Source organism: Pantherophis guttatus, chromosome 17 (assembly GCF_059756535.1).
Source record: "Pantherophis guttatus breed Tessera chromosome 17, ASM5975653v1, whole genome shotgun sequence".
In the NCBI taxonomy this organism is placed as follows: domain Eukaryota; kingdom Metazoa; phylum Chordata; class Lepidosauria; order Squamata; family Colubridae; genus Pantherophis; species Pantherophis guttatus.
The window spans coordinates 12,817,501-12,844,464 of record NC_142079.1 but is presented as its reverse complement, the minus strand read 5'-3'; the positions used below and the strand labels follow the sequence as shown (position 1 = coordinate 12,844,464).

The following is a 26,964-nucleotide window of genomic DNA, read 5'->3' as shown; positions in this document are numbered from 1 at the left end:
TTGAGAAAAAATATTAAACAAACAGTGAATTCCTCTCATTCGCCTTCAGCAAAGTCTTTCAAGGGAGAATTTACAGTCACAGACCTTATCTGGCTTGGAGAGCTGCCAGGCCGATATCTTCAAAATTTGGCAAGGAGTCTCGGAGAGTCACAAACCAATTAGGCAAACTAATTTGTCTCCTGCAAACTCCACTCCCCTTTCGCTCCTCTTTTATTCCCTCTGGGAGGGGCCATTCATTGTCCACCTGTGGCCTTACCCCCAAGTCAACCCTTGTTCTTTAGATGTTCCCTTCGTCTGGCAACTCTGCATATGCGCACAGTGGGAACAGGCTCCAGCTGTTCATCTGCCTCACTGATGTCTGACTCTGAAGGCAGCTGACAACTGGCATACGGCCCTGGCCCCATCACCCTAACCCTCATCCGAGCCTTCCCCAGACTCCAGGACTGGCCCATGTTCCTCCCCAACCTCCTCACTGTCCGAATCTGCTGCCAGCTCCACTGGCCGCTGGCAGGCCACAACCGTGATGAACGTAGAAAAACCTGGTGTCTTTTTAAGAAACCTTTTAAGGTGAAAAACAATTCAACCCAAATAAGTCTTTTATTTGGAGAGCCAAACTTCTGGGCATCCCTGTGACGCATTTTTGTGGTGCGATCCACAAAAATCTCCAAATCTTTTTTTGGTGCAACTTGCAAAATCTCCATGATGTGTTTTTGTGATGCAACCCTCCACCCCCGCACGCACACACTCACACAAAAAAATTGCTAGATGACGGTCAACCACAAAAGCCAGCCAGGCAGAGAATGGGTCAAGATGGCAAAATTAAAGTGACAGCTTTGCTGAGAGGCATCCGTGTTTATTTATTTACATGTGGGAGATTATTATGATGTGAGGGGGAAAGGAGAATTCACCGTGCCAGAGTTGGGATTTGTAAAATAGAAAAGACCTGGCCAATTTGTCACTCTGAGTTTTCTTTTAACTTGAGGCCTCCTTCTTTCCCGGTAACCCATTTTTCCTCTTTAGCGAGTAGAATTTTAAGGTTTACCGTATTTTATTCCTGATGCTTTTTCAAAGCTCGTAAGTGCATTAACTTGGCTTTTCAACAGCCTGATCCTGTTTGAACAGTGACAGGACCTAATTGGGAAGTCCAGATCTGTTTGTGTTCAGTTCGGCTCGCCTTCAATCCAACCTGCTGAATAATTTACAAAGGCACACTTACGTAAGGCCCGACTATGGATATAGAAAACATTTCTCTTATATGCATGCTCGCATGTAACATTTCCAAACAGAGATATTTAGCCATGTAGTAGGACTGTATTACTATTATCCTTCTCATCTTTCCTATTACCTACTCCTACTGGCATCTGACGATTATATTACTTTATTGTTTGTATATACACTGAGAGCTTCAGCTGCACCGGAGAGAAATTCCTTGTGTGCCCAAATCACACAAATAAAGAATATTCTATTTTATTCTGTATTAGGAAGATGCTAGATCCATAAAAGGCTGTTCTGTCCCCGTACCACACACGCATCCCCACAGATGGCCCGGAGTTAATAAACCACACGACAAAACTCTTTGAAGATAAAGCTGGCAGCAACCCAGTGGCTAGCTGCCAATTCAGACTTTACTCACACAAAACAAAGATTAGACTGCAAGCATTCCGATAAAACAGGCAGAGTTTCAACAATACAAGGATTAATCCAAATGCAGTCCGATAAAGCAGGCAAAGTCCAGTAATGCAGAGATCATGGATTATTTCCAGTTTTTGCTCATCACAAACTGAACCGGCCACCACACCCACATTTATACGCTGTGGGGTGTGGTCCAGTGACTCAGCTAATCTCTGGCACGCCTTCCCCTCTGCTGCGCACGCTTCTCCCTGCGCCTCTGCCGAGGGTCCAGCCAGCACTTATCTTCTTCGTCACCGTCCACCTGTGGCTGTGGGGACGTGCTTGGCTCTGGGCCTATCTCTTGACCTTCGGTGTCCTCCAGAGGCATTGCCAGAGAGGAGGGTTCTGGAGAGGGAGGCCTTGCCAACTCCTCTCCCTCACTCTCAGAGTCTGCATCTGTCGATAGCCCAGGCTCAGGCAACGGAGCCACAACAAAGACTCAGAGGCCTGGCTTCATGAAACACACACAAATATTAACCAGTGGAACAGAAGTTGCCTCCAGAAGTCGTGGGTGCTTCATCACTGGAGGTTTTTAAGAAGAGACTGGAAGTCACTTGTCTGAAATGGTATAGGATCTCCTGCTTGAGCAGGAGGCTGGACTACAAGACCTCCAAGGTGCCTTCCAGATCTATTCTGATTCTGATATAGCTAAGAAGCTATATTTGCATTCTTTAACCTTGGTTTGGTTTATACTATCGACCGCCCTGACCTCATGATCCATCCTGGTGGCCAAGATTGAATTGAATGATCCAAGCACATATCTTAACCACAACCATTTTTTTGTGGCTAGCATAAATTGGTTTGCTTATTTATGGTTTAACACAGTGGTGGAATTCAAATTTTTTTACTACCGGTTCTGTGGGCGTGGCTTGGTGGGCATGGCAGGGGAAGAATACTGCAAAATCTCCATTCCCACCCCACTCCTGAGGGAAGGATACTGCAAAATCTCCATTCCCACCCCACTCTGGGGTGGGAATGGTATTTACCGGTTCTCCTAACTACTCAAAATTTCCGCTCCCGGTTCTCCAGTACCTGCTGGATTTCACCCCTGCTGGTGGCCAAGACTAAATGACTGATCGTGTGGTCAGGGAATTCAGGCCTCTGAGTCAACAATCTTATTTTACCTTTCCTTGATCCAAACACATATCTTAGCCAACAACTTGTGTCTCTTGTGCAGGGGTGAGCAAATGTGGCCCTTTTACAACCTGTGGACTTCAACTCCCAGAATTCCTGAGCCAGCTTAGCTGTCTCAGGAATTCTGGGAGTTGAAGTCCACAGGTCATAAAGGGGCCATATTTGCCCACCTCTGCTCTTGTGGCTAGCATAAGTTGGTTTGCTTATTTATGGTTTAACATCATCAGATCCTAGTCACTCAATTCGCCCTCCCTAGTGTATGTTTCAGCTTGATGAATCAATCCCGCCAATAGAGATTTATACAACAACTTAAAGCTACGTGTGAATCCAGCTTCCGAGTTGACCCACTGAAAGAACATTGAAAAAAATGTTTCCGTGGGTCTTTTCTTGACTATAACTAAGGTGGAACCTGGTATCTTTTAGAAACTAGTTTGGATTGTCTTGGGTATGGATGTTTTGAGTTGGGTTGTGGACATCTGGGTCAAGCACAGTTTGGAACTCCAACGTTATTCCCTCTTGAAGGTTCTTGTGATGTGTGATGGCCACACTATCATGGTGAGCCACCATAATGGTACCCAAGAGAAGTATTGGCCAACTAAAGGAAAAGATTGACCGTGGGCTTTTTAATCTGCCAGTTCCCAAGCCTATCGTCCTCCCCTCCTTGATTTAACGGTGCTGATTGTCCTTCAGCAGGATTCGCCGCCTCCCCAAACATGAATAAATAATAAATGCTCTTTTATTACAATTTATTACTCTACTACGTCTTCTGAAATCCTCTATGGCCACGCTGCAGTTTGGATGAGCAGGCATCTGTCTCATTGCGAGACTGAGCGGCAATTATTAATTCCCTTTTAGAGATGTCCTCGGCCTCCCTCATCATTTGTGGCAAGGGAATAAAATGAAACAGGAACTGCTCCATTTTCTGCAAATGCCATTTGTCTGACATACTATAAGGAGCAGTTGGATTAGAAGACTTCGAAGGTCCCTTCCAATTCTGTTGGATTAGATTAGCAGAGTTGGAAGGGACCTTGTAGGTCATCTAGTCCAACCCCCTGCTCAAGCAGGAGACCCTACACCTAGACTGGCAGTCCAGTCTCTTCTTGAAAACCTCTAGTGATGAAGCTCCCACAACTTCTGAAGGCAACTTCTGTTCCATGGGTTGATTGTTTTCACTGTCAGAAAATTTCTCCTTATTTCTAGGTTGAATCTCTCCTTGATCAGTTTCCATCCATTATTTCTTGTCCGGCCTTTGGGTGCTTTGGAAAATAGCTTGGCCCCCTCCTCTCTGTGGCAGCCCCTCAAATATTGGAAGACTGCTCTCGTGTCTCCCCTGGTCCTTCTCTTCCCTAGACTAGCCATGCCCAGTTCTGTCTCTCCCTTCATCTGCCTGTCTGTCCATCCCGCTGGTCATATGTCCGTCTGCAGGATCCAGTCTGGGTCAGTCACCCGGATCAGAGGAGAGTCTTCCAAGGCTATTTTTGACCTTGCTCAGCCAACAATCTTAAGTCGCTGCGAAATTGAGTGTATGTCCTTGTTCATTGCAATGTGAGGCTATCAATGAGTTCGGGTCTCTCCCTCCGACCGTTCACTTGTGTTCTTGCAAACACAAGTGGTTAGCTTCCTCCCCACCTGTCCTGCGTAGTCACAGGGGCAATCCATGCGGGGGATCCGGTAGATTACATTAGAAGTATCTCCCACCTCCAAGCGATCTTTGCGACGCATGGTTTGTCCTCTTATGGTAGCCTCTGAGTGGTGTTCAGAAATCTAAAGTTCTGGTTCCGGTGAGCAACCCAGATTGGATCCTGCAGCATTATCCTGGGACCAGGGGTGAGCTCCTGGGGGTTCGGCAGGGTTCGGGCGAACCCCCAAATGCCACCCCTGTCTAGCCGTGCCCGCCCTGCTCCTCCCACCCTGCCCCACGGCTCCCGCCCCACCCCTCCCAGAAGTCTTCATGCGCCAATTCATCATTCCAGTGCAGGGGCTACAGAGAGGTTCTGGGAAGGCAAAAAAATAGGCCTACCGAAAGTTCCGGAAGCCTGGAAACAGGCCTGTTTCCGTCCCCCAGAGGGCCTCCGGAACCTGGGGAGGCCGTTTTCACCCTCCTGGAGGCTCAAGAAAAGCCTCCAGAGCCTGGGGAGGGCAAAAACCACCCCCAACCACCACACTGTAGTGCAGGCGGCCAACTAGGCCAAACCCACCATGGCCACGCCACCCAGCAACGGGGCAGTGAAACCACTGCTAAAGGATCTGAAGCCCACGCCAGCCTAGGACATGTATATTTGCCTTCGTTCGCCTGTCTGCCAACGTGCCTATCAGTCTGCACTGTCATCTGCCTGTCTGTAAGTCCATGTAGCTGTTTGTCTGTGTGTCTTTTCTGTCATGAAAAGCTGATCTCTCCCCCCAGCCCCACCCGGGGAAGCTCCAGTTTAGCGACAATGGAGCTGTGGATATTTGGAGATATATATATATATTATTTTTTGGAACCATCTGGTCTGTGTTTAGGACTGAGGAAGTCCCTTGATAGTTGTGTGAACGTGTGTTCCCTTATAAAACATTCATGTCTGAATGCTTTGCTGGTGTTTGGAGTCCATGATTCTTGTTGATCGCTGCTATTATCCCATTGCTGTTTAAGTAAATTACCAAATGAATAACTTAGTTCCACCAACTAAGGGCCGTATATGTAACTTTTTGCATTTTTAATTTTGCTTTTAAAAGGCCTGGGGTACCAAGAGTGTGGACGCAATTGTCTTTCTGAGTGAGAGAGTGCATTTTCATGTTATGGGTGCTTTGATCTTACAGAGTCCTTCTTCATCCACAGCAGCTGCTTTGTAACCTTCCAACATTTCTTCTTCCTGAGTATTTAGTGTCTGGAGATCTGTCTGTCTATCTATCTGTCTAGCATTCGTTCGTTCGTTCGTTCATTCATAGAAGCGTAGAATGAAAGAGTCCATCGTCTTAGAAAGGAAGGAAGGGGGAGAGGGAGGGAGGGAGGAAAAGGGAAGGAGGGAAGGAAGGAAGGAAGGAAGGAAGGAAGGAAGGAAGGAAGGAAGGAAGGAAGGAAGGAAGGAAAAGAAAGAAAGGAAGAAAGGAAGAAGGGAGGGAAGGAAGGAAGAAGGGAGGGAAGGAAGGAAGGAAGGAGGGAGGGAAGGAAGGAGGGAGGGAGGGAGGGAGGGAGGAGGAAAGGAAGCAAAGAGAAATGATATGGAAAAGAGGGAAGGGTGAAAGGCAATGGGAGGGAGGGAGGAAAAGGGAAGGAAGGAAGCAGGGAAGGAGGGAAGGGAGGAAGGAGGGAGTGAGGGAGGGAAGGAAGGAAGGAAACAAAAAGAGATGATGTGGAAAAGAGGGAAAGGTGAAAGGCAATGGGAGGGAGGGAGGAAAAGGGAAGGAAGGAAGGACGGAAGGAGGGAGGGAGGAAAGGGAGGAAGGGAGGGAGGGAGGAGGGAAGGAAGGTGGTTGTCTTCTAATTCTGTGCTTCAACACCTTGTAACACTCAGCTACAACTCAACTTAAGTCAGCACAGACAAAAGAAAATTTGGTCCTGCTTTAAGTTCATAAAGTTCATAAAGGGATGCGGTGGCTCAGTCTCTAAGATGCTGAGCTTGTCGATCGAAAGGTCGGCAGTTCAGCGGTTCGAATCCCTGGTGCTGCCATGTAACAGGTGAGCTCCCGTGACTTGTCCCAGCTTCTGCCAATCTAGCAGTTCGAAAGCAGGTAAAAAATGCAAGTAGAAAAATAGGGACCCCCTTTGGTGGGAAGGTAACAACGTTCCATGCACCTTTGGCATTTAGCCATGCTGGCCACATGACCACGGAGACGTCTTCGGACAGCGCTGGCTCTTCGGCTTTGAAGCGGAGATGAGCACTGCCCCTAGAGTCGGGAACCACTAGCACATATGTGCAAGGGGAACCTTTACATTTACCTAAAATTCATTTTCAAAATATGTGGGCAGATTTCACAGAAAGACATGTATACATGCAGAGCGAGAGGGAGGGAGGGAGGGAGGGAGGGAGGGAGAGATACAGGCGCTATTCCCAATCTTTCTTCTTCTGCCAAAGTTAAAGTCTATTCCAACTTTTCTTCCTGGCACTGAGTATTTAAGTGTTGCTATGACAGTGATGGGCCTGGAGGGGGAGGAGAAAGGCAACAATCATATTTTGAAAGTCGGGATCTTGGTAGGAAATTACACCTTTTGGCTACCTGAGAAATATCATTTTCAGTTTAGCAATTGTCCAGGCAGAGAGAGAGAGACTGCTGGTCTGTCTCGCCAGCTAGAAATCGTGATTGCTTGTTTTGTTCCTTCCCTTCCAGCCTATCTCCTTTGCAGTTAATCTTAAAATCGGCTCAGCTGGTAATCCGTTATCTATCCATCCTTCTCCTTATTACTCAAAAAGGAAGAGGAGGAGGAGGAGGAGGAGGAGGAGGAGGAGGAGGAGGGGGGGGCAAAGACTGTGGGGTCCTTGGTGCTTTCTGAGCTTGGTGGTTTTTTTGGAGATGTTTCATTGCCCAAACTAGGTAACATCTTCAGTGCTAGAAGGGGGTCAGGCAGGGGTGAAATCCAGCAGGTTCTGACTTGTTCTGGAGAACCGGTAGCCGAAATTTTGAGTAGTTCAGAGAACCAGCAAATACCATCACTGGCTAGCCCCAGAGTAGAGTGGGAATGGAGATTTTGCAGTATCCTTCTCCCAGGAGTGCGGAGGGAATGGGGATTTTGTAGTATCCTTCCCCCAGGAGTAGGGAGGGAATGGGGATTTTGCAGTATCCTTCCCCCAAGAGTGGGGAGGGAATGGAGATTTTGCAGTATTCTTCCCCTGGAGTGGGGAGGGAATGGGGATTTTGCAGTATCTTTCCCCTGGAGTGGGGAAGGAATGGGGGTTTTGCAGTATCCTTCCCCTGCCATGCCCACCAAGCCACACCCACAGAACTGGTAGTAAAAAAAATTAGAATTCCACCACTGGAGTTGGGTAAGAGTTTGGGAGAGGAGAATGGTGGGGTCCTTAGTGCTCTCTGAGCTTGGTTGTTTTCTTGCAGATGTTTCATGACCCAACTAGCTATCATCATCAATGTTAGAAGGGAGTGAGGTTTGCAAAGAGGAGGAGGACATTCCTTCCCATCCAATTTATTTATTTATTTTATTTATTTATTTATCGGACTTATATGCCACCACAAGGACTCAGGGCGGCTCACAGCAATAAAGCAACAACAAGTCCAGATTAAAATTCAAACGATAAAAGAATCTAAAATTCCCATTAAAACCCCATTCAGTCCCGGTCAGCCTGGCGAAACAACCACGTTTTAAGGTCACGGCGGAAGGAGCGAAGGTCGGGAGCCACCCGGAGCTCCAAGGGGAGCTGATTCCAGAGGGTAGGTATGCCTACAGAGAAGGCTCGCTCTCTAGGGACCGTCAGCCAACATTGCTTGGCTGACGGGACCCCAAGTAGGCCCTCTCTGTGTGAGCGCACCAGGCGATGGGGAGCTGTTGCTGGCCACAGGTGATCCGCCAGATAACCTGGGCCTAAGCCATGTAGGGCTTTATAGGTAATCACCAACACCTTGAACCTCACCCAGAGGGCAACCGGTAGCCAATGCAGGTCACGCAGGAGGGGTGTGACATGGGAGCGTCGGGACACTCCCATCATTACCCGCGTGGCCGCATTCTGCACCAGCTGAAGCCTCCGAGTGGGCAGCCCCATGTAGAGAACATTGCAATAGTCGATCCGGGAGGTGACGAGTGCATGGGTGACCGTGCGTAAGGCATCTCGTCCAGGTAGGGGCACAACTGGCGCACCAGACGAATCTGAGCGAATGCCCCCCTGGTCACAGTCGTGACATGGTCTTCTAAAGTCTGTAACGGTTTGATAAGTTCAGAGTCTCCCCTAGATTTGCGTTTGAATATAAGATTGCCAATTTTGACGCCTGAGGTCTCCATATTTTGCTAAGACTTTAGAAAATACATACATGATCGGATTGAGTGGAGGCATTCGTACATCACTGGGAGCCCATAAATCCTGATTTATAGGCCAGGAGGTTGGTGAGGTTCACAAACATAGAAATCCCAAACAAAACCCACCGCAGCAAGGAAGAATAAATGATGCCAAACCCTGAGTGCCAACAAAATCAATTGGCAGAAATATGCAGAATCTTGTACGTATAATTCTTCTTCGCCCCGAAGCAGCTTCAGAAAGAAAATTGCAAGGGCTGCATTCGAATACGTGCGCCGTGGGATGAGACACAGGCAGAGAAACAGAGAAAAACCAAGTTATTATTATTATTATTAATTTTTTGGAAAGGCTAAAACATTGACAAATGCTCCCTGCTCCTGAACCGTACAACAGTGATAGAAGGACTGAGATTTTTTTCCCCCCCAACTTTGGTGTAACTGGGGGACCCGTGGGAAACCAGGAAAAGGCTAGTGAAGGTTCCGTAAAAATAATAATGAGGCCTGCAAAGACCCCGAAATAATTTGTATTGGGGAGGTTTAGAAAAAGGCAGCTACATTTTTTTTCTCGTTCCACGAGTGAAATCTGTAACTCTTGGGAAGCGGATGAGGAAAAAACCGCTCGTCCATCACTTTTGAGCTTGGGCTCACGTTTGTGGGGGTTAGAATTGCCGGTTGTTAAAGGCTTGTACTAGGGGAGACTCTGAACTTATCAAGCCGTTACAGAAACGAGGAAGAAAAACACCTCTTAATGGCTTTGCTTGTTAATTATCTGTTTACATGAAATCGCTAACCTTCCCTTTGTACATGAAAAGCGCTGGGGAATTCATCAACGGAGGCCCGTTTGCAAGAAGGAAACGAAATTCCTTAGCTTTGTAGATTCAAAGTGAGGGCAATTACCCCTTCTAGAAGAATGGAATGTTTTGAGAAATATATTTTTAAAAGGCAGAATGTTATATTTCCCCTAAAAGAGAAATGGAAATCTTAAGAAGAGCCTTGATAGTACAGTGGTTTAATGCACCCTGTTATTAACACAGCTGCCTGCAATTTCTGCTGGTTCGAATCTCTCCAAGGCTCAAGGTTGACTCAGCCTTCCATCCTTTCTAAGGTAGGTGAAATGAGGACCCAGATTATGGGGGCAATAAGCTGACTTTGTATAAAATATACAAAAGAATAAAGGCTATTGCTTAAGGCATTGTAAGCCGCCCTGAGTCTCCGGAGAAGGGCGGCATATAAATCAATTTTTTTTAAAAAAAAAAAGGGTGCTTTTCAAAAGACAACTGGACTTTCTTGGGGTGCAATTGTGTAGTCCTTGGAGTTCTCTGACCTTAGTTGTTTTCTTGCAGATATTTCACTACCCAACTGGGGAGCATAATCAGTGCTAGAAAGGAGTGGGGTTTGTGGAAAGGAGGAGGAGGAGGTGGAGGAGGAAGAGGAGGAAGATTGTGTGGTCCTTGGAGCTCTCCGACCTTGGTTGTTTTCCTGCAGATATTTCACTACCCAACTAGGGAACATCATCAGTGCTAGAAGGGGTTTGTGGAAAGGAGGAGGAGGAGGAAGAAGATTGTGTGGTCCTTGATGCTCTCTGAGCTGGATTCTTTTCTTTTTTAAATATCTTTTTTGTTTGTTTTGTCCTGCAACTGTACATCCTTTGACGAGTAAGTATATTTATTGGCCATTCATGACCCCTAAATTCCATAAGCATGTGTGGTCTTTTTTGTTTGCTGATGAAGATGATGAACGGGGAAAGAAACTGCCTTGAGACTTGGTCTTGGAAGAACTGAAGGTTTTGGAACCATTGCAGATGAAATATTGGAAAAGAATATAGAAATTAGAATATAGAAATATAGAAAGAAAATATTGGCAATTCTTTGGGTTTTGTTTTAAGCTAGCAGCCACCAGACAGAAACAGCCTCTCTTTAACCTCTTCTGTTTTTAACTTTATATAAACATCACCCTCAAATCTAGTTACTTGCTAGGTGTTATAAGGCAGGGGTCCCATAACCCCTGGTCCGTGGACTGGCACCAGGCCACGGCATGCCAGCAACCAGGCCACACAAACAAGCAAACGAAATCACACACCCTCCGGTCCATGGAAAAACCTCTCTCCACGGAACCTGGTCCCTGGTACCCCAAATTTTGGGGCCAAAAGTTTTAGCAAGGGGTTCTCTGCCCGGTTGCTGGGTGGGCGTGCCCATGGTGGGTGTGGCCTAGTCAGTCTCCTGCACCATGGTGGGGGGAGCGTTTTTGCCCTCCCCAGGCTCCAGAGGCTTTTCTCGAGCCTCCGGGAGGACGAAAATGGCCTCCCCAGGCTCCGGAGGCCCTCTGGAGCCTGGAAACAGGTCCATTTCTGGTCTTCCTGAACTTCCGGTAGGCCTGTTTTTCGCCCTCCCAGAGCCTCCACGGGTGCCCTGCACTTACCAGCATCCAAAACAGGCCATGTGGGGACTCTTGGGAGGGGAGGGGCAGGGTGGGCGGGGCCAGCTAGGAGGAGTGGTATTTGGGGGTTCTCCGAAGTGCACAGAATCTTAGCTAGAGGTTCTCCCGAACCCTTGCGAACCCCCAGCAGCCCGCCCCTGGTTGGGGGCCATTGTTGTAAAGTCTTGGTTAGGATGTCCTAATGAGAAGGGATAAAATGTGGGAAAGAAGGAAGGAGTAGCGAAGATGAAACAGCCTTTTATTATTATTTTTATTTTTATTTTATTCAATTTGTATACTGCCCTTCTCCAACAGGACTCAGGGCGGTGAACAGCCACGGTAAAACATAACATATAAAATTTAAATGCAGTTTAAAAGACATTAACTAATTTTTCAATTTAAAACAACCCAATTAAAACCAATTACAAATTAAAACTGATTTTTTTAAAAAAATCAATTTATTTCTTATTTAGCTCAGGGCTTTTATGAAAAGCCTGATCACGATGATTAATTTTTTCGTCTTTCTTCTCCAAGCTAGGGGTAGCAACTGAAATTAGAAAATCTGCAGCTCCTCCCACTAACATCCCATTTATTCAACGGTTGGTCCATTTGCCTTCGATTTGAAAAACAGAAGAAGAAGAATTGGCCGAATGTTTTCCATCCCTGCGTTTTTCATATACGTGTTTCTTAATCTCTGATGACAGAACGATCGTAAATGTCCTTTAAATGTTATGGAACAGGAGCGAAGTTAAATTGTATAAATGTTTTGGAATTGATGCGTTTAGCATTTAAATGGCAGGCTTTTTTTTTTCCTTCAGATGGTTTGATGCCCATCTATGGATCATTTATTTCTATCTCTCGGGTCTGTTTTGAAAATATTTCTTTCAAATGAAAACGGAAAACAGTTTGGCAAAACTTTAGGAGAGGGAGTGTGGGGTGGGGGAAATATGTTGCCTTATTTGACCAAGATTTAATAATATCCTTTTCCTGGCATTTTTACGGATACCTGCTGAAGACAGGATATTATTTTAATCGTTGATTTAATTTAGTACTGAGATATAAATGTAAAGTTCAGCTCCTGGTGAGCTCAGTAATTATTTTAGGAGCAATGTGGAAATGGTTTTCACATTCTTCTTCTGATATATATATATATATATATATATATATATGTATGTATGTATGTATGTATGTATGTATGTATGTATGTATGTATGTTTTCTCAGGTTTTCGCGGGTGTTTGTATGTAGGTCTTTGGTTATTCGGGTCTTCTCCCACGTAAAATTGGAAGTGTCTTGTAGACGTTTCGACGAAGTCTCATTCGTCATCTTCAGGCTGGTGTTCTCGGCTTCATTGCTCCTGGAAGCACGAAGCCGAGAACACCAGCCTGAAGATGACGAATGAGACTTTGTTGAAACATCGCCAAGACATTTCCAATTTTACGTGGGAGAAGACCCGAATAACCAAAGACCTACATATATATATATATATATATATATATATATATATGTGTGTGTGTGTGTGTGTGTGTGTGTGTGTGTGTGTGTGTGTGTGTGTATGTAGGTCGTTGGTTATTCGGGTTTTCTTCTGCGTAAAATTGGAAGTGTCTTGGTGATGTTTCAACAAAGTCTCATTCGTCATCTTCAGGCTGGTGTTCTCGGCTTCGTGTTTCTAGGAGCAATGTGTGATCGCAGCTGTTTCTTCCTTTTAACTGCCAGTGGGGGTGTGAACTGATTGGGTGGGAGCTTGGCTGTGTTCTGATTGGGTGGAGGTGTGCTCTGATTGGTTGTGGGCTTGGCTGTGCTCTGATTGGATGGGGGGTTGGCTGTGCTCTGATTGGATGGGGGTGTGTTCTGTTTGGGTGGGGGCTTGGTTGTGCTCGGGTTAGTCTGAGTTGCAGGGGGATTTGAGCTGGTGAGCTGCATTGCTTTGTTTGGCTTCGCATTCGTGGTCGTGCCACATCTTCATGGTGGGTGTCAGTTTGCTTCATATATGGATTGGAGGGGTTTAAAGTGGCTAATGATGCAGCTGCGGTCTGGCTTCTGGTTTGTGGTCATGCCTCATCATCGGTGTGGGTTTGAGTTTGCTTTTTGCGTGGATGTGTGGTGGTGACATCCTGTGTGATTTTCGTGAGTGTGGGTCTGGTGTCATTCTTTTGTCATTCTTTTGTTCTGGAGATGAGTCTCTTGGCTACAGAGTTGATCTGTGCTGGGTGGTGGTGTGAGAGTGCGTGCAGATAGCGGTTTGTGTGTGTTTTCTTCTGGTAGATGGTGTGTCCTAGGGAGCCATTGGATTTCCAGTAGACTAAGACATCCAACTTCCCTTCCTGGGAAGTTAGGGACAAACGAGTCCCTAACACAAAGAATGACACTTCCAATTTTACGCGGGAGAAAACCCAAATAACCAAAGACCTACATACAAACTCCCGCGAAAACCTCAGAAAATATATATATATATATATATATATATATATATAGGTTGACATTCTAGTTTGATACAACACTGGTTGGGGTTTTTTTTTTTATCGTAGTCTCCCTCCAAGTATTAACCAAGTCTGATTCTGCTAAGTCAAGATAATGTTGGCTAGTTTAAATGAAGTCAGCTAAATGATATCCTGCCCACTTTTTCCAGTGGCCCTTGGCTGACACTCAAGTGAGGAAGGTTCCTTCCTTCCACAATGAGTCAACTCTGCTTTGAACCTTGACAAAATGGTCATGGATCCTCAGGAGAACTTCTCTCAACCAGTGCTACGTTGACACTTGAATCAGAATCAGAGTAGAGCTGCAAGGGACCTTGGAGGTCTTCTAGTCCAGCCCCTTGCTCAAGCAGAAGACCCTGTACTATTTCAGAAAAGTCACTGCCCAATCTCTTCTTAAAAACCTCCAGTGATGAATTTTCAGAAGGCAACTGGACTTCCTTGTTTTTTTTCTTTGAAGACATTTCGCTCCTCATCCAAGAAGCTTCTTCAGCTCTGACTGGATGGTGGAGAATGGAAGGATTGATATTCCTTGCAGACAGCTGGTCATTTGCATCCTTTTAGAGGCTCTTGGAGGCCACTTGGAGGTTTATCTGTGTCCTCAATGGTCACCTGAGTAGTGCTAATAGTTCTGTAGTCTGCAACTTTCCCTCTGGAAATCCATTCCTACTCCCACACCACAGTTTTGGGGTCCAAAGCTGGATGCAGGATTCCAGGTGGGGTCTTACTAAGGCTTTATAAAGTGGTACTAAGACTTCACGTGATCTTGATTCTATCCCTCTGGTTATACAACTATTTTGGCTCCCAGGGAGGTGAAGGGAGGCCTACTAGGCCCAAAACGGGGTGCGGGGGGGTAGCACCCCCCCGGAGTCCGTTTTTGCTCCCAGAAGGCTTTAGGGAGGCCTATAAGGCCCAAAGGATGTGGTGGCTCAGTGGCTAAGATGCTGAGTTTGTCAATCAAAAGGTTGGCAGTTCAGCGGTTCGAATCCCTAATGCTGCGTAACGGGGTGAGCTCCCGTTATTTGTCCCAGCTTCTGCCAATGTAGCAGTTCAAAAGCACGTAAAAAAGGCAAGTAGAAAAATAGGAACCACCTTTGGTGGGAAGGTAACAGCGTTCCGTGCACCTTTGGCATTGAGTCATGCCGGCCACATGACCACGGAGACATCTTCGGACAGCGCTGGCTCTTCGGCTTTGAAACGGAGATGAGCACCGCCCCCTAGAGTTGGGAACGACTAGCATGTATGTGCAAGGGGAGCCTTTACCTTCACTAGGCCCAAAATGGGGCATGGGGGCGGCACGTGTGCCCCCCGCCCCCCGCGGTCTGTTTTTGCTCCCAGGGCTATGCAGGAGGCCGAGTGCTGCCTGTCACACACCCTGGCCACGCCCACCCAGCTGGTCATTAGGGCAGAGAACTGGTTGTTAAATTATTTGCATCCCACCACTGATTATATTAGCTTTTTTGACTGCTGCCACAAATTGCTCATGTTAAGTGATTGTCTACCAGGACTCCAAGGTCCCTCTCACAGTTACTGTTTTTTTTTAACCTGCTTTTGTTTCCATTGTGTTCCAGGACACGGATATCTTGAACACGGCCATCCTCACTGGGAAAACAGTTGCTGTTCCAGTCAAGGTGATTTCTGTTGAAGAAAACAATATGGTGATGGATATCTCTGAATCGGTGGAATGCAAGTCTTCTGCTGAGGATGTGGTTAAAGTAAGTGCTAGGATCATCAGCCATAGGAGATATTTTATTCTTGGCTTTTGAGGAGTTTAACAGAGTTGGAAAGGTCATCTTGTAGGTCATCTATTCCAACGCCCCACCCAAGTAGGAGACCCTACACCATTTCTGACAGATGGCAGTCCAGTCTCTTCTTGAAAGCTTCCAGGGATGAAGCTCTCACAACTTCTGAAGGCAAGTCGTTCCATTGAATATAGAATAAGAGAGTTGGAAGGGACCTTGGAGGTCATCTAGTCCAACACCCACCCAAGAAGGAGACCCTACACCATTTCTGGCAGATGGCAGTCCAGTCTCTTCTTGAAAGCCTCCAGTGATGAAGCTCTCACAACTTCTGAAGGCAACTTCTGCTCCTTCGGTTGATTGTTCTCACTGTCAGGAAATTCCTCCATATTTCCAGGTTGAATCTCTCCTTGATCAGTCTCCATCCATTATTCCTTGTCTGGCCTTCAGGTGCTTTGGAAGATAGCTTGACCCCTCCTCTCTGTGGCAGCCCTTCAAATATTGGAAGATGCTATCCTGTCTCCCCTGGTCCTTCTCTTCACTAGACTAGCCATGCCCAGTTCCGGCAACCGTTCATCGTATGTTTTAGCCTCCAGTCCCCTCATCATCTTGGTTCCTTTTTTCTAGCGTCTCAAGATCTTTTTTATAGTGTGGAGTTGAGTCTCTATCCTTCAGCTCTGCACCTCCATGGTCAACTATGACCTTGTTGGATCAAGATGGTTTGCTGAGTCTTGTCCCATCTTTCTGGCCAACAAGGTTTACTTGTTGGTATTGCCTTTTCTTCTTCACTGGATAAGCAAAGAGCCAGGACTTTCCTGACAACATACTGGGTTCTAACACCCATTGTTTTTTGGGGGGGGGGGAATGTGTTGATGCTGTTGAGTTTATATGGATGCAAAGATGATCTGGAGGAACATCTGAGCTCCAGTTCAGCAGTAAGGAATGCCTAATTAAAGAGTCACGTTGTAAAATAGCTGGGTTATTTGTATTCCAGATTAGAGCCCAACCTGAAATTGGATGTAATTAGAGCTTCTTAAAAATATCTCTAAAATGTATTGAGGTACACCATAGAGATAATATATATAGCTCCTGCTATTAAAGAATCCCTGCTGGATTTTAATGCGTCCGTATTAATAATGCAAGCAACCTTCCTTTGGCTCAAGGCAATTTGAGTTTTTGGCTGGCTGCCATTGTCTACCAACCCTTCAGGCTTTCAGTTAAAGATACAGATTTCTCAAACCTTCATCAACTGACATATATGTATATTTACTGCACGATCTTCCTAATACGAATAGAAAACCCCAAACTGTATGGCTACCGATCTGTCATTCTCTAATCTCGGAACTTCCTTCTGATGACGCAACATCTCTACCACAGACATGGTCCTTAGTCTATCAAAGATTACAACCCCTTATCCGGGTTCCAAGTAATACATCCATTTCAGCCACCCTGAGTCTCCGGAGAAAGGTGGCATATAAATTGAATTAATAATTGAATTGAATTAATAAATTTCAAGCAACACACCAAGGCAAGAAGATTCCTTGAAGAATAGCTTCATTGGAAATACCATATTGGCACATATCTGATGAAAACCGACTCTGAAAAATCCCGTGGTTTTCACCTAATTAAAAGTTTTTCCCCCTCTCCAAACAACCAGTCACATGGTCCAATCAAGGCGCTGCCTGGTTGCCTGGTGACATCACTCCTCCTTCCTCCGACCAGGTGTGAGAACATCCTTGGTTCCCAAGAGTATTTTATTTTGACTACACAACACCAAGCTATCTCTAATCCCCCCTGCCTATCTGTTCTGACTCAGCCTTAGCAGAAGCAAGAAACAGACTCCTGGTCACGAATAAACCCTCTTTATTTACCTTATTGTGAATTAATTGCATTCACCCACCGAAAAGTCCAGGCAAAAGTCCTTCAAGGAGTTAACTGCAGTAATAGACCTTATCAGTTCCTTGTGATAATTGCCAGGCCATGAGCTCCCAGCCGAAAAGAGACTGGCAAGCAGTCTCTGTAGCACGAAACGCAATGAGCCAAATCTTCAGAAATACGAACGGTTGTCTCCTACAACCACCACTCTCCTTTCCTTCTATTTATTCCCCAGCCAGGGAGGGGCCATTTAGCACCCACGTGTGCCTTGCTTCCCAAGTCAACTCCTTGTCCTCCGTTGTTCTCCTCTCCTACTGCTCTGCGCATACGTGCATCTGGAACAGGCCCCAGCTGTTCTTCCTCCTCACTCATCTCAGCCTCCAAAGGCAGCTATCTCTCCGGTGGCTGGGAAATGTCGGACGGCCCTGGCTCTATCTCTGTGTCCGATGCAGAGCATCCATCAGAGCCTTCCCCAGACTCCAGCACTGGCCCAAGTTCCTCCCCAACCTCCTCATCATCCGAGTCTGCCACCAGCTCCACTTGCAGCTGGCGGGCCGCAATACTATCCCTCAGCTCCACTGTGGCAATACTGAAGCTCCAAGATGGCTTCGACCAGGCCAGCTTCAGGGCTGACATCTGGCTTAAATCTCCATCTTTGTTCTGGTGAACTAGGTCATAAAATCCAGAGCATTACAGATATAAAAGGATTAGAATCTTCTGGCTCTTATTTCAATTAAACCTAGAATACTCTCACAGCAAAGCAAGGACTCTGCTTAGATCCTATTCTTCCTCTGTGTTGTTTATATGTGACTTTCCTCTTGTGCCTTGAAATATTGTGCAGTCCATCTTTGATAAATAGAAACACTTCCACAAAATGAGCCCTAGAAAGGGCACAGAGAAGAGCAACAAAGATGATTAGGGGTCTAGAGGCTGAACGATTGAGGGAACAGGGTATGTCTTGTCTAATGAATAGAATAGAATAGAATAGAATAGAATAGAATAGAATAGAGTAGAGTAGAGTAGAGTAGAGTAGAGTAGAGTAGAGTAGAGTAGAGTAGAGTAGAGTAGAGTAGAGTAGAGAGGAATAGAATAGAATAGAATAGAATAGAATAGAATAGAATAGAATAGAATAGAATAGAATAGAATAGAATGGAATGGAATGGAATGGAATGGAATGGAATGGAATAGAATAGAATAGAATAGAATAGAATAGAATAGAATAGAATAGGGACAGTAGAGTAGAGAGGAATAGAATAGAATAGAATAGAATAGAATAGAATAGAATAGAATAGAATAGAATAGAATAGAATAGAATAGAATAGAATAGAATAGAATAGAATAGAATAGAATAATAGACATTGAAGGTCTTATAGTCTGGCCCCCTACTCAAGCAGGAGATCCTATATTATTTCAGACAAGTGACTGTCCAGTCTCTTCTTAAAAACCTCCAGTGATGGAGCGCCCACGATTTCTGGTGGCAAGCTGTTCCATTGGTTAATTGTCCTCACAGTTAGGAAGTTCCTCCTTAATTCCAGGTTGCTTCTCTCCTTGATCAGTTTCCATCCATTGCTTCTTGTCCTGCCCTCAGGTGCTTTGGAGAATAATTTGACCTCCTCTTCTTTGTGGCAGCCCCTCAAATACTGGAATGTTGCTATCATGTCACCCCTAATTCTTCTTTTCTTTAGCCTGGCCAAACCCAAATCCTGCAGCCGTTCTTCATATCTTTTAGGTCTCCAGGCCTAGAAGGACCAGAGGTGTCATGATAGCAGTCTTCCAGCACTTGAGGCGCTGTCACAAAGAAGAGAAGGTCAACGTATTCTCCAAAGCACCTAAGGGGAGGACAAGAAATAACAGATGGAAGATTGTCAAAGAGAGATCCAATCTAGAGTTAAGGAGAAATTTCCTGACAGTGTAGAACAATTAACCAGTGGAACAACTTGCCTCCAGAAGTTGTGAATGCTCCAACACTGGAAGTTTTCAAGAACAGACTGGGCAGCCGTTTGTTCAAAATGGTATGAGGTCTCCTGCTTGAACATAAGGCTGGACCAAGGTCTCTTCCACCCCCTATTATTCTATGTTTTCTGTGAAGCTTCCATCCTATGATTATCCTACAGGGAATCAAGCTAGACTGTTAGCAATAGCAATCGCACTTAGACTTGTATACCGCTTCATATTGCTTTTAGAGCCTTCTCTAAGCGGTTTACAGAGTCAGCCTCTTGCCCCCAACAATCTGGATCCTCATTTTACCCACTTCGGAAGGATGGAAGGCTGAGTCAACCTTGAGCCGGTTCAGAATCGAGCTGCTGGCAGTGGGCAGAATTTGCCTCCCAATACTGCATTCTAACTACTGCACACCATGGAAGGAAGGAAGGGAGGGAGGGAGGGAGGGAGGGAGGGAGGGAGGGAGGAAGGAAGGAAGGAAGGAAGGAAGGAAGGAAGGAAGGAAGGAAGGAAGGAGAAAAGGAATAGCAATGCACTTAGACTTATATACCGCTTCACAGTGCTTTCCAGCCCTCTGTAAATGGTTTACAGAGTCAGCCTCTTGCCCCCAACAATCTGGGTCCTCATTTTACCCACTTCGGAAGGATGGAAGGCTTAGTCAACCTTAAGCAGGTCAGGATCGAACTGCTGGCAGTCGGCAGAGTTAGCCTGCTTTCTAACCACTGCGTAGCATGGAAGGAAGGAAGGAAGGAAGGAAGGAAGGAAGGAAGGAAGGAAGGAAGGAAGGAAGGAAGGAAGGGCAACAGCAATAGCCCTTAGACTTATATACCGCTTCATAGTACTTTTACAGCCCTCTCTAAGCAGTTTACAGAGTCAGCCTATTGCCCCCAACAACCCACTTTGGAAGGATGGAAGACTTAGTCAATCTTAAGCAGGTTAGGATCGAACTGCTGGCAGTCAGCAGAGTTAGCCTGCTTTCTAACCACTGCACAGCATGGAAGGAAGGGAGGGAGGGAGGGAGGGAGGGAGGGAGGGGCAACAGCAATAGCCCTTAGACTTATATACTACTTTGCAGTGCTTTTACAGCCCTCTCTAAGCAGTTTACAGAGTCAGCCTCTTGCCCCCAATAATCTGGGTCTCCTCATTTTACTCACCTCGGAAGGATGGAAGGCTGAGTCAACTTTGAGCCGGTGAGATTTGAACTGCAAACTGCAGCTAGCAGTCAGCTGAAGTACAGTAGCTTGCAGTACTGCATTCTAACCACTGCGCCTCGGCTCTCTGTTATTTCCAGAAATAGACTGGACAGACTTGAAGAAATGGGAAGAGGACAGAATAACAGACAAATGGCTGTCCAATCTCTTCTTAAAAACCTTCAGTGACGGAGCACCCAAATTTATCATAATTTAGGTTAACGTACCCAGATAATTATAGAATGTAGAATAACAGAGTTGGAAGGGACCTTGGAGGTCTTCTAGTCCAACCCCCTGCTCAAGCAAGTAATCCTATATCCATGATGGCGAACCTATGGCACGCGTGCCAGAGGTGGCACGCGGAGCCATATTGGTGGGCACGCAAGTGATGCCCTAGCTCAGCTCCAGCGCGCATGCGTGCACCAGCCAACTGATTTTCAGGCCTTCTGGTCCCACCGGAAGTCGGGAAACTGGTTGTTTCCAGACTCTGGAGGGCCTCCAGGGGGGATGGGAAGGCTGTTTTTGCCCTCCCCAGGCTCCTAGAAAGCCTCTGGAACCTGGGGAGGTCGAAAAACGGTCCTACGGGGCCATCACGTGCCAAAAGCAGAGGGGAGCTTGGGGGGGGGTCACATGAGCATGCACAGGAGGGCAGGGCGCATTGAATTGTGGATGTGGGCACACGCACCCACGACCCCCCACGTTCCCCCCGCTTTTGGCACGCGACGGCAAAAAGGTTAGCCATCACTGCCCTATATCATTCCGGACAAATGGTTGTCCAATCTCTTCTTCAAAGCCTCCAGTGATGGATCACGCACACCTTCTGAAGGCAAGTTGTTCCAACGATTAATTCTTCTCACTGTCAGGAAATTTCTCTTTAGTTCTAGGTTGGCACCATCCTCTGCTCTCCTCAGAAATTTCAAGAAACGTTAAAGGAAACCAGAAAATTATGGCCAGACAAGCCATGAGGCAGATCTGGAAGTGTGAGATTTAATATTTTACACACCCACTCTCTTGGTATACACTTCCAACCAAGTCTGGTCCATAAAACATATATATCATTGAAAAGTTGGTAATTCTCCATCCTTAGCACTATAAGTGACACACACTTAAAATGTAACTGATGTTCCAAGATATTTCGCCAGTTCTTCTCCTATCTCTCTCCCGGTTTGGGATTATCAACAGCCCTTGCCTTCTCTGAATTCTGAATTTACACTCCTCCCTGCAGTTATAAAAGTCCTCAATCTCCCAAGGACGCGTCTAACCTTTTAAAAAGTGGACCAGAAGATATTTACAGTGGCACTAAAACATGAAGAATAGCCCACATTTTTTTTTTTGCTGGCTCAGCAAAAGATTCATCCAAAGATGCTTTCTCGGTGTCTATTAATAAGGAGGGTACCAGTCTGGACTTTGGGAATCTCTTCCCTTCCTGGAAACTTAGAAAAAGAGCCAGCTATTTTTAATTTTTATTTTTGCAAAACTTATGGGGGTGAAATCACTTCCCTCTCTGGAACAGATTGCTCAGCTTTGAACTACCCCTTGCTTTGGCAGTCAAATTCCTTCTATTTATTTCCGTGTCTATGTTCAAATGCAAACGAGTTGAACATGTACTAAGGTTGGCAGCAAAGGAAGCCAACAGAGAAGAGACATAGAATAAAGGAGAATATCTAACTCAGGGTTAACACGAGAGGTCCTTGGTAGTCTCTGAGTCCGGTGCTTTTCTTGCAGACGTTTCATGACCCACCTAGCTAACATCATCAGCGCTAGAAGGCAGAGAGGTTTGCAAAGAGGAGGAGGAGAACTCTGGGGTCCTTGATGGTCTTTGAGTTTGGTGGTTTTCTTGGAGATGTTTCATCACCCAGCTAGGTAATATCAGATTAACAGATTAACAGAGTTGGAAGGGACCTTATAGGTCATCTAGTCCACCCCCCGCTCAAGCAGGAGACCCCACACCATTTCTGACAAATGGCAGTCCAATCTTTATTATTATTAATCATATTTATTTTTATTAATCATATTTCTATGCCACCCACTCTCCGAGGACTCTGGACGGCTTACAACAATCGACAGTATACTAAATAGCATATTGCCGTCTAACAATCTGGGTCCTCATTTTACCCACCTCGGAAGGATGGAAGGCTGAGTCAATCTTGAGCCTGGTGAGATTCGATCTGCTGATCTGCTGAACTAGCAGTCAGCTGAAGTAGCTGCAGTACTTCACTCTAACCACTGCGCCATCTCGGCTCAATCTTTTCTTGAAAGTGATGAAGCTCCCACAACTTCCAAAGGCAATTTCTGTTCCATCGGTTGATTGTTTTCACTGTCAGAAAATTCCTCCTTATTTCTAGGTTGAATCTCTCCTTGATCAGTTTCCATCCATTGTTCCTTGTCTGGCCTTCAGGTGCCTTGGAAAATAGCTTGACCCCCTTCCTCCTCTCTGTGGCAGCCCCTCAAATATTGGAAGACTGCTCTCGTGTCTCCCCTGGTCCTTCTCTTCACTAGACTAGCCATGCCCAGTTCCTGCAACCGTTCATCGTATGTTTTAGCCTCCAGTCCTTTAATCAGGGGTGAAATCCAGCAGGTTCTGACAGGTTCTGGAGAACCGGTAGTGGAAATTTTGAGCAGTTTGGAGAACCGGCAGATACCACCTTTGGCTGGCCCCAGAGTGGAGAGGGAATAGAGATTTTGCAGTATCTTTCCCCCAGGAGTGGGGAGGGAATGGAGATTTTGCACGCCCACCAAGCCACACTCACAGAATCAGTAGTAAAAAAAAATTGGATTTCACCACTGCCCTTAATCATCCTGGTTGCTCTTCTCTGCACTTTTTCTAGAGTCTAAATTTCTTTTTTCTTTTTTTTTTTTATAGTGTGGTGACCAAAACTGGATGCAATATTCTAGGTGTGGCCTTACTAAGTCTTTATAGAGTGGTATCAGTACCTCCCTTGATCTTGATTGTATCCCTCTGTTAATGCAACTTAGGGTTGCATTGGCCTTTTTGGCTCATATTTAATTGGTTGTCCTGATTATCATCAGTGCTAGAAGGGAGTGAGGTTTGCAAAGAGGAGGAGGGGGACTGTGGGGTCCTCGGTGGTCTCTGACTTTGGTGGTTTTCTTGCAGATGTTTCATTACCCAGTTAGGTAACATCATCAGTCCTAGAAGGGAGTGAGATTTGCAAAGAGGAGGAGGGGGACTGTGAGGTCCTAGACTAAACTAGCACCGATGATGTTACCCAGTTTGGCTAATGAAACATCTGCAAGAATACAACCAAGCTTGAGAAGCACCAAGGAAGAAGCACCTATCCTTCTCCTCCTCATTCTCCTCATCCTCAATTCTGCCACTCTCTTCTTCTATTCCCTAGTTGGGTCATTAAACGTCTGCAAGAAAACACCAAGCTCAGAGAGCACGAAGAACCCCACAGTCCTCCTCCTCCCCCCCCCAATCTCCATTCCCTTCTAGCACTGATGATGTTACCTAGTTGGGTAATAAAATGTCTGTAAACCACCCAGCTCAAAGAGCACCAAGGATGATCATCTCCTCCTCCTCCTCCTCCTCCTCTTCCTCCTCCTCCTCCTCCTCCTCCTCCTGAAAACCTTCTAGCACTGATAATGTTAGCTAGTTGAGTCATGAAATGTCTGCAAGAAAAACACCAAGGTCAGAGAGCACCAAGGAGTTCACAGTCATCCTCTCCTCCTCCCCCCCTCCTCCTCCTCTTCCTCCTCCTCCTCCTCCTCCCTGCAATTTCTACTCCTTCTAGCACTGATGATGTTACCTAGTTGAGTCATGAAATGTTTGCAAGAAAAACACGAAGCTCAGAAAACACCAAGGACTCCAGACTCCTCCTCCTCCTCCTCCTCCTCCTCCTCCTCCTCCTCCTCCTCCTCCTCCTCCTCCTCCCTGCAAACCTCCCTCCCTTCTAGAGATAACATTGATCATGTTATCTAGAAATGTCTGCAAGAAAACAACAAAGCCCGGAGAGCACCAGGGACCCTTCAGATACGTCTAAGTAAATCAGCTCAGAGGATCAGGGCCATAATAGGATTTTGAGGACAAAAATCTCTTTCTTTCTCTGCCCTTTTCCTGCCAGCCTCTTTAAAGGGTAAGGAATGCTAATAAACCTGAGGAAGTTAGTACAATTCAATACTTTTTAGTATCTCCTCTAACATTGATGCTGAGATAAAATATGTGCATATCTTTGGTAGGTTTCCCCCCCGACCTCCAAGTTCAGGAGTTGCTAAACTTGAAGTTTTGGAGGACCTGGTGTGCAGTAGATGTTTTGAACGTTGGACTAGGATTGTAGAGGTTGAGGCTGGAATTCCTGCTTAGCCATGATGGAGATCCAGAGCAAGCTGCATCCATCCTGCTTTCCATTGCATTAGAAGTCGATCAAATATCCCATGATCCCCAACTCTTATGAGTTTTTTCAATGCCCAAATGTCCCATGATCTTCAACAAATTATGAGATTTCTCAGATTTTCCTAGTCTTCAAAAGAAAAACAAGAAACTCCAGTTGCCTCCTGAAAAAAAGCACATTTGGGACAACTATGAGGACTGAGAATCTCTACAGACTTTTAGCTATGCAATTTGGGATGGACACCCTTGGAATCAGTGGTGAAATCCAATTTTTTTTTACTACCGGTTCTGTGGGCGTGGCTTGGTGGGCGTGGTGTGGCTTGGTGGGCGTGGTAGGGGAGTATACTGCAAAATCTCCATTCCCACCCCAATCCAGGGGAAGGATACTGCAAAATCTCCATTCCCACCCCACTCCTGGGGGAAGGATATTGCAAAATCTCCATTCCCAGCTCACTCTGGGGCCAGCCAGAGGTGGTATTTGCCGGTACTCCGAACTACTCAAAATTTCCGCTACCGGTTCTCCAGAACCTGTCAGAACCTGCTGGATTTCATCCCTGCTTGGAAGGGTGTGGGAGTAGGAATGGATTTCCAGAGGAAAAATTGCAGACTACAGGAACCATTGGCACCACTCAGGTGACCCTGAGGGCACAGATAAACCTCCAAGTGCTTCAATGACCCTCTAAAAAGATGCAAATGGTCAGCTGTCTGCAAGGAGTATAAATCCTTTCTTTCCCACCATCCTGTCAGAAGCTGAAGAAGCTTCTTGGATGAGAAGCGAAATCTCTTCAAAGAAAAAACGAGAAAGTCCATTTGCCTCCTGAAAAAGCACCTTTGGGATGAGATTTCCCAGTAGGAAAACATCCTGTGATCCCTGACTCTTATCAGATTTCTCGGTGAGCAAATGTCCCATAATCCTCAACCCTTATGAGATTTCCCTGTGCAAATATCCCATAATCCCCAATGCTTATCAGATTACCCAATGGGCAAATGTTCCATGATCCCCCAAATCTTGTCAAATGTCTGTGTTAATTCTTGTGAGATTCCAGGCAAGAATGTAGGACCAGTGTGAGCTCCGGGCCTCTTTCTGCAACGCTACCGAGCCCCATGAGATCTCCTGTGATCTTGTGAGATCTCTAACTACTTTGAACTTTCTTTCTCACTCCTTTTTCTTACCGCTGAACAAGACTGTATTACAAGGCACGGTGCCAGGGGTGAAATCCAGCAGGTCCTGACAGGTTCTGGAGAACCGGTAGTGGAAATTTTGAGTAGTTCGGAGAACCAGCAAATGCCACCTCTGGCTGGCCCCAGAGTGGGGTGGGAATGGAGATTTTGCAATATCTTTCCCCTGAGTGGGGTGGCAATGGAGATTTTGCAGTATCTTTCCCCTGGAGTGGGGTGGGAATGGAGATTTTGCAGTATCTTTCCCCTGGAGTGGGATGGGAATGGGGATTTTGCAGTATCATTCCCCAGGAGTGGGGAGGGAATGGGGATTTTGCAGTATCATTCCCCAGGAGTGGGGAGGGAATGGGGATTTTGCAGTATCTTTCCCCTGGAGTGGGGTGGGAATGGAGATTTTGCAGTATCTTTCCCCTGGAGTGGGGTGGGAATGGGGATTTTGCAGTATCATTCCCCAGGAGTGGGGAGGGAATGGAGATTTTGCAGTATCCTTCCCCTGCCATGCCCACCAAGCCACGCCCACCAAGCCACACCCACAGAACCGATAGTAAATTTGGATTTCATCACTGCACACGCTGCCCGAAACCATCACCAGCTCCAGACTAGGCGAGTCGACAATTTGAATTGGCCCTGACAAAAAGAGTTATTTTGACCTGAATTTTCTTTATTCCGCCTTCATTTCAATTCTGTCCCTTTTATTTGTGATGAAAGCTGATTTGCTAGAGGAGTGACAGATGTTGGATCTCATGTCTGGGAGCAATATTTTATTCCATATATCCGGGGTTAGCAAGAAGCTTTCATGAGTTAATGGACCAAAGCGGCTTGTTCCTTTGTTTTCCCCAAAGTAAAATCTCTTATTGCATTCTTACAGCCTGAAGATTTATAGAGAGGATATTGTTTAATTAAGCACACGTACCAGGAGGTGTAAGATGGTACAGTGAAAAGGAACTGAATTATCAGACTTACAACATCCTTCTGGGTCTGATTCCCACCTTGCCAACGAGTGCTAAATTATGAGAAAAGGTGAATAGTTAGGAACAAGCCCATTTTAACGCTTTATTCCT

At 46.0% G+C, this 26,964-nt stretch overlaps 1 protein-coding gene across 1 annotated transcript in view; it reads left to right on the top strand.

Annotated features, from left to right (window-relative positions):
* Window positions 1-26,964, top strand: part of TMEM132C (transmembrane protein 132C) — a 177,974-nt gene that overhangs the window by 138,646 nt on the left and 12,364 nt on the right. The window contains exon 5 of the mRNA XM_034435234.3: window positions 15,203-15,346. Coding sequence (XP_034291125.2) covers window positions 15,203-15,346 — 144 coding nt within the window. The remainder of the gene's footprint in view (window positions 1-15,202; window positions 15,347-26,964) is intronic.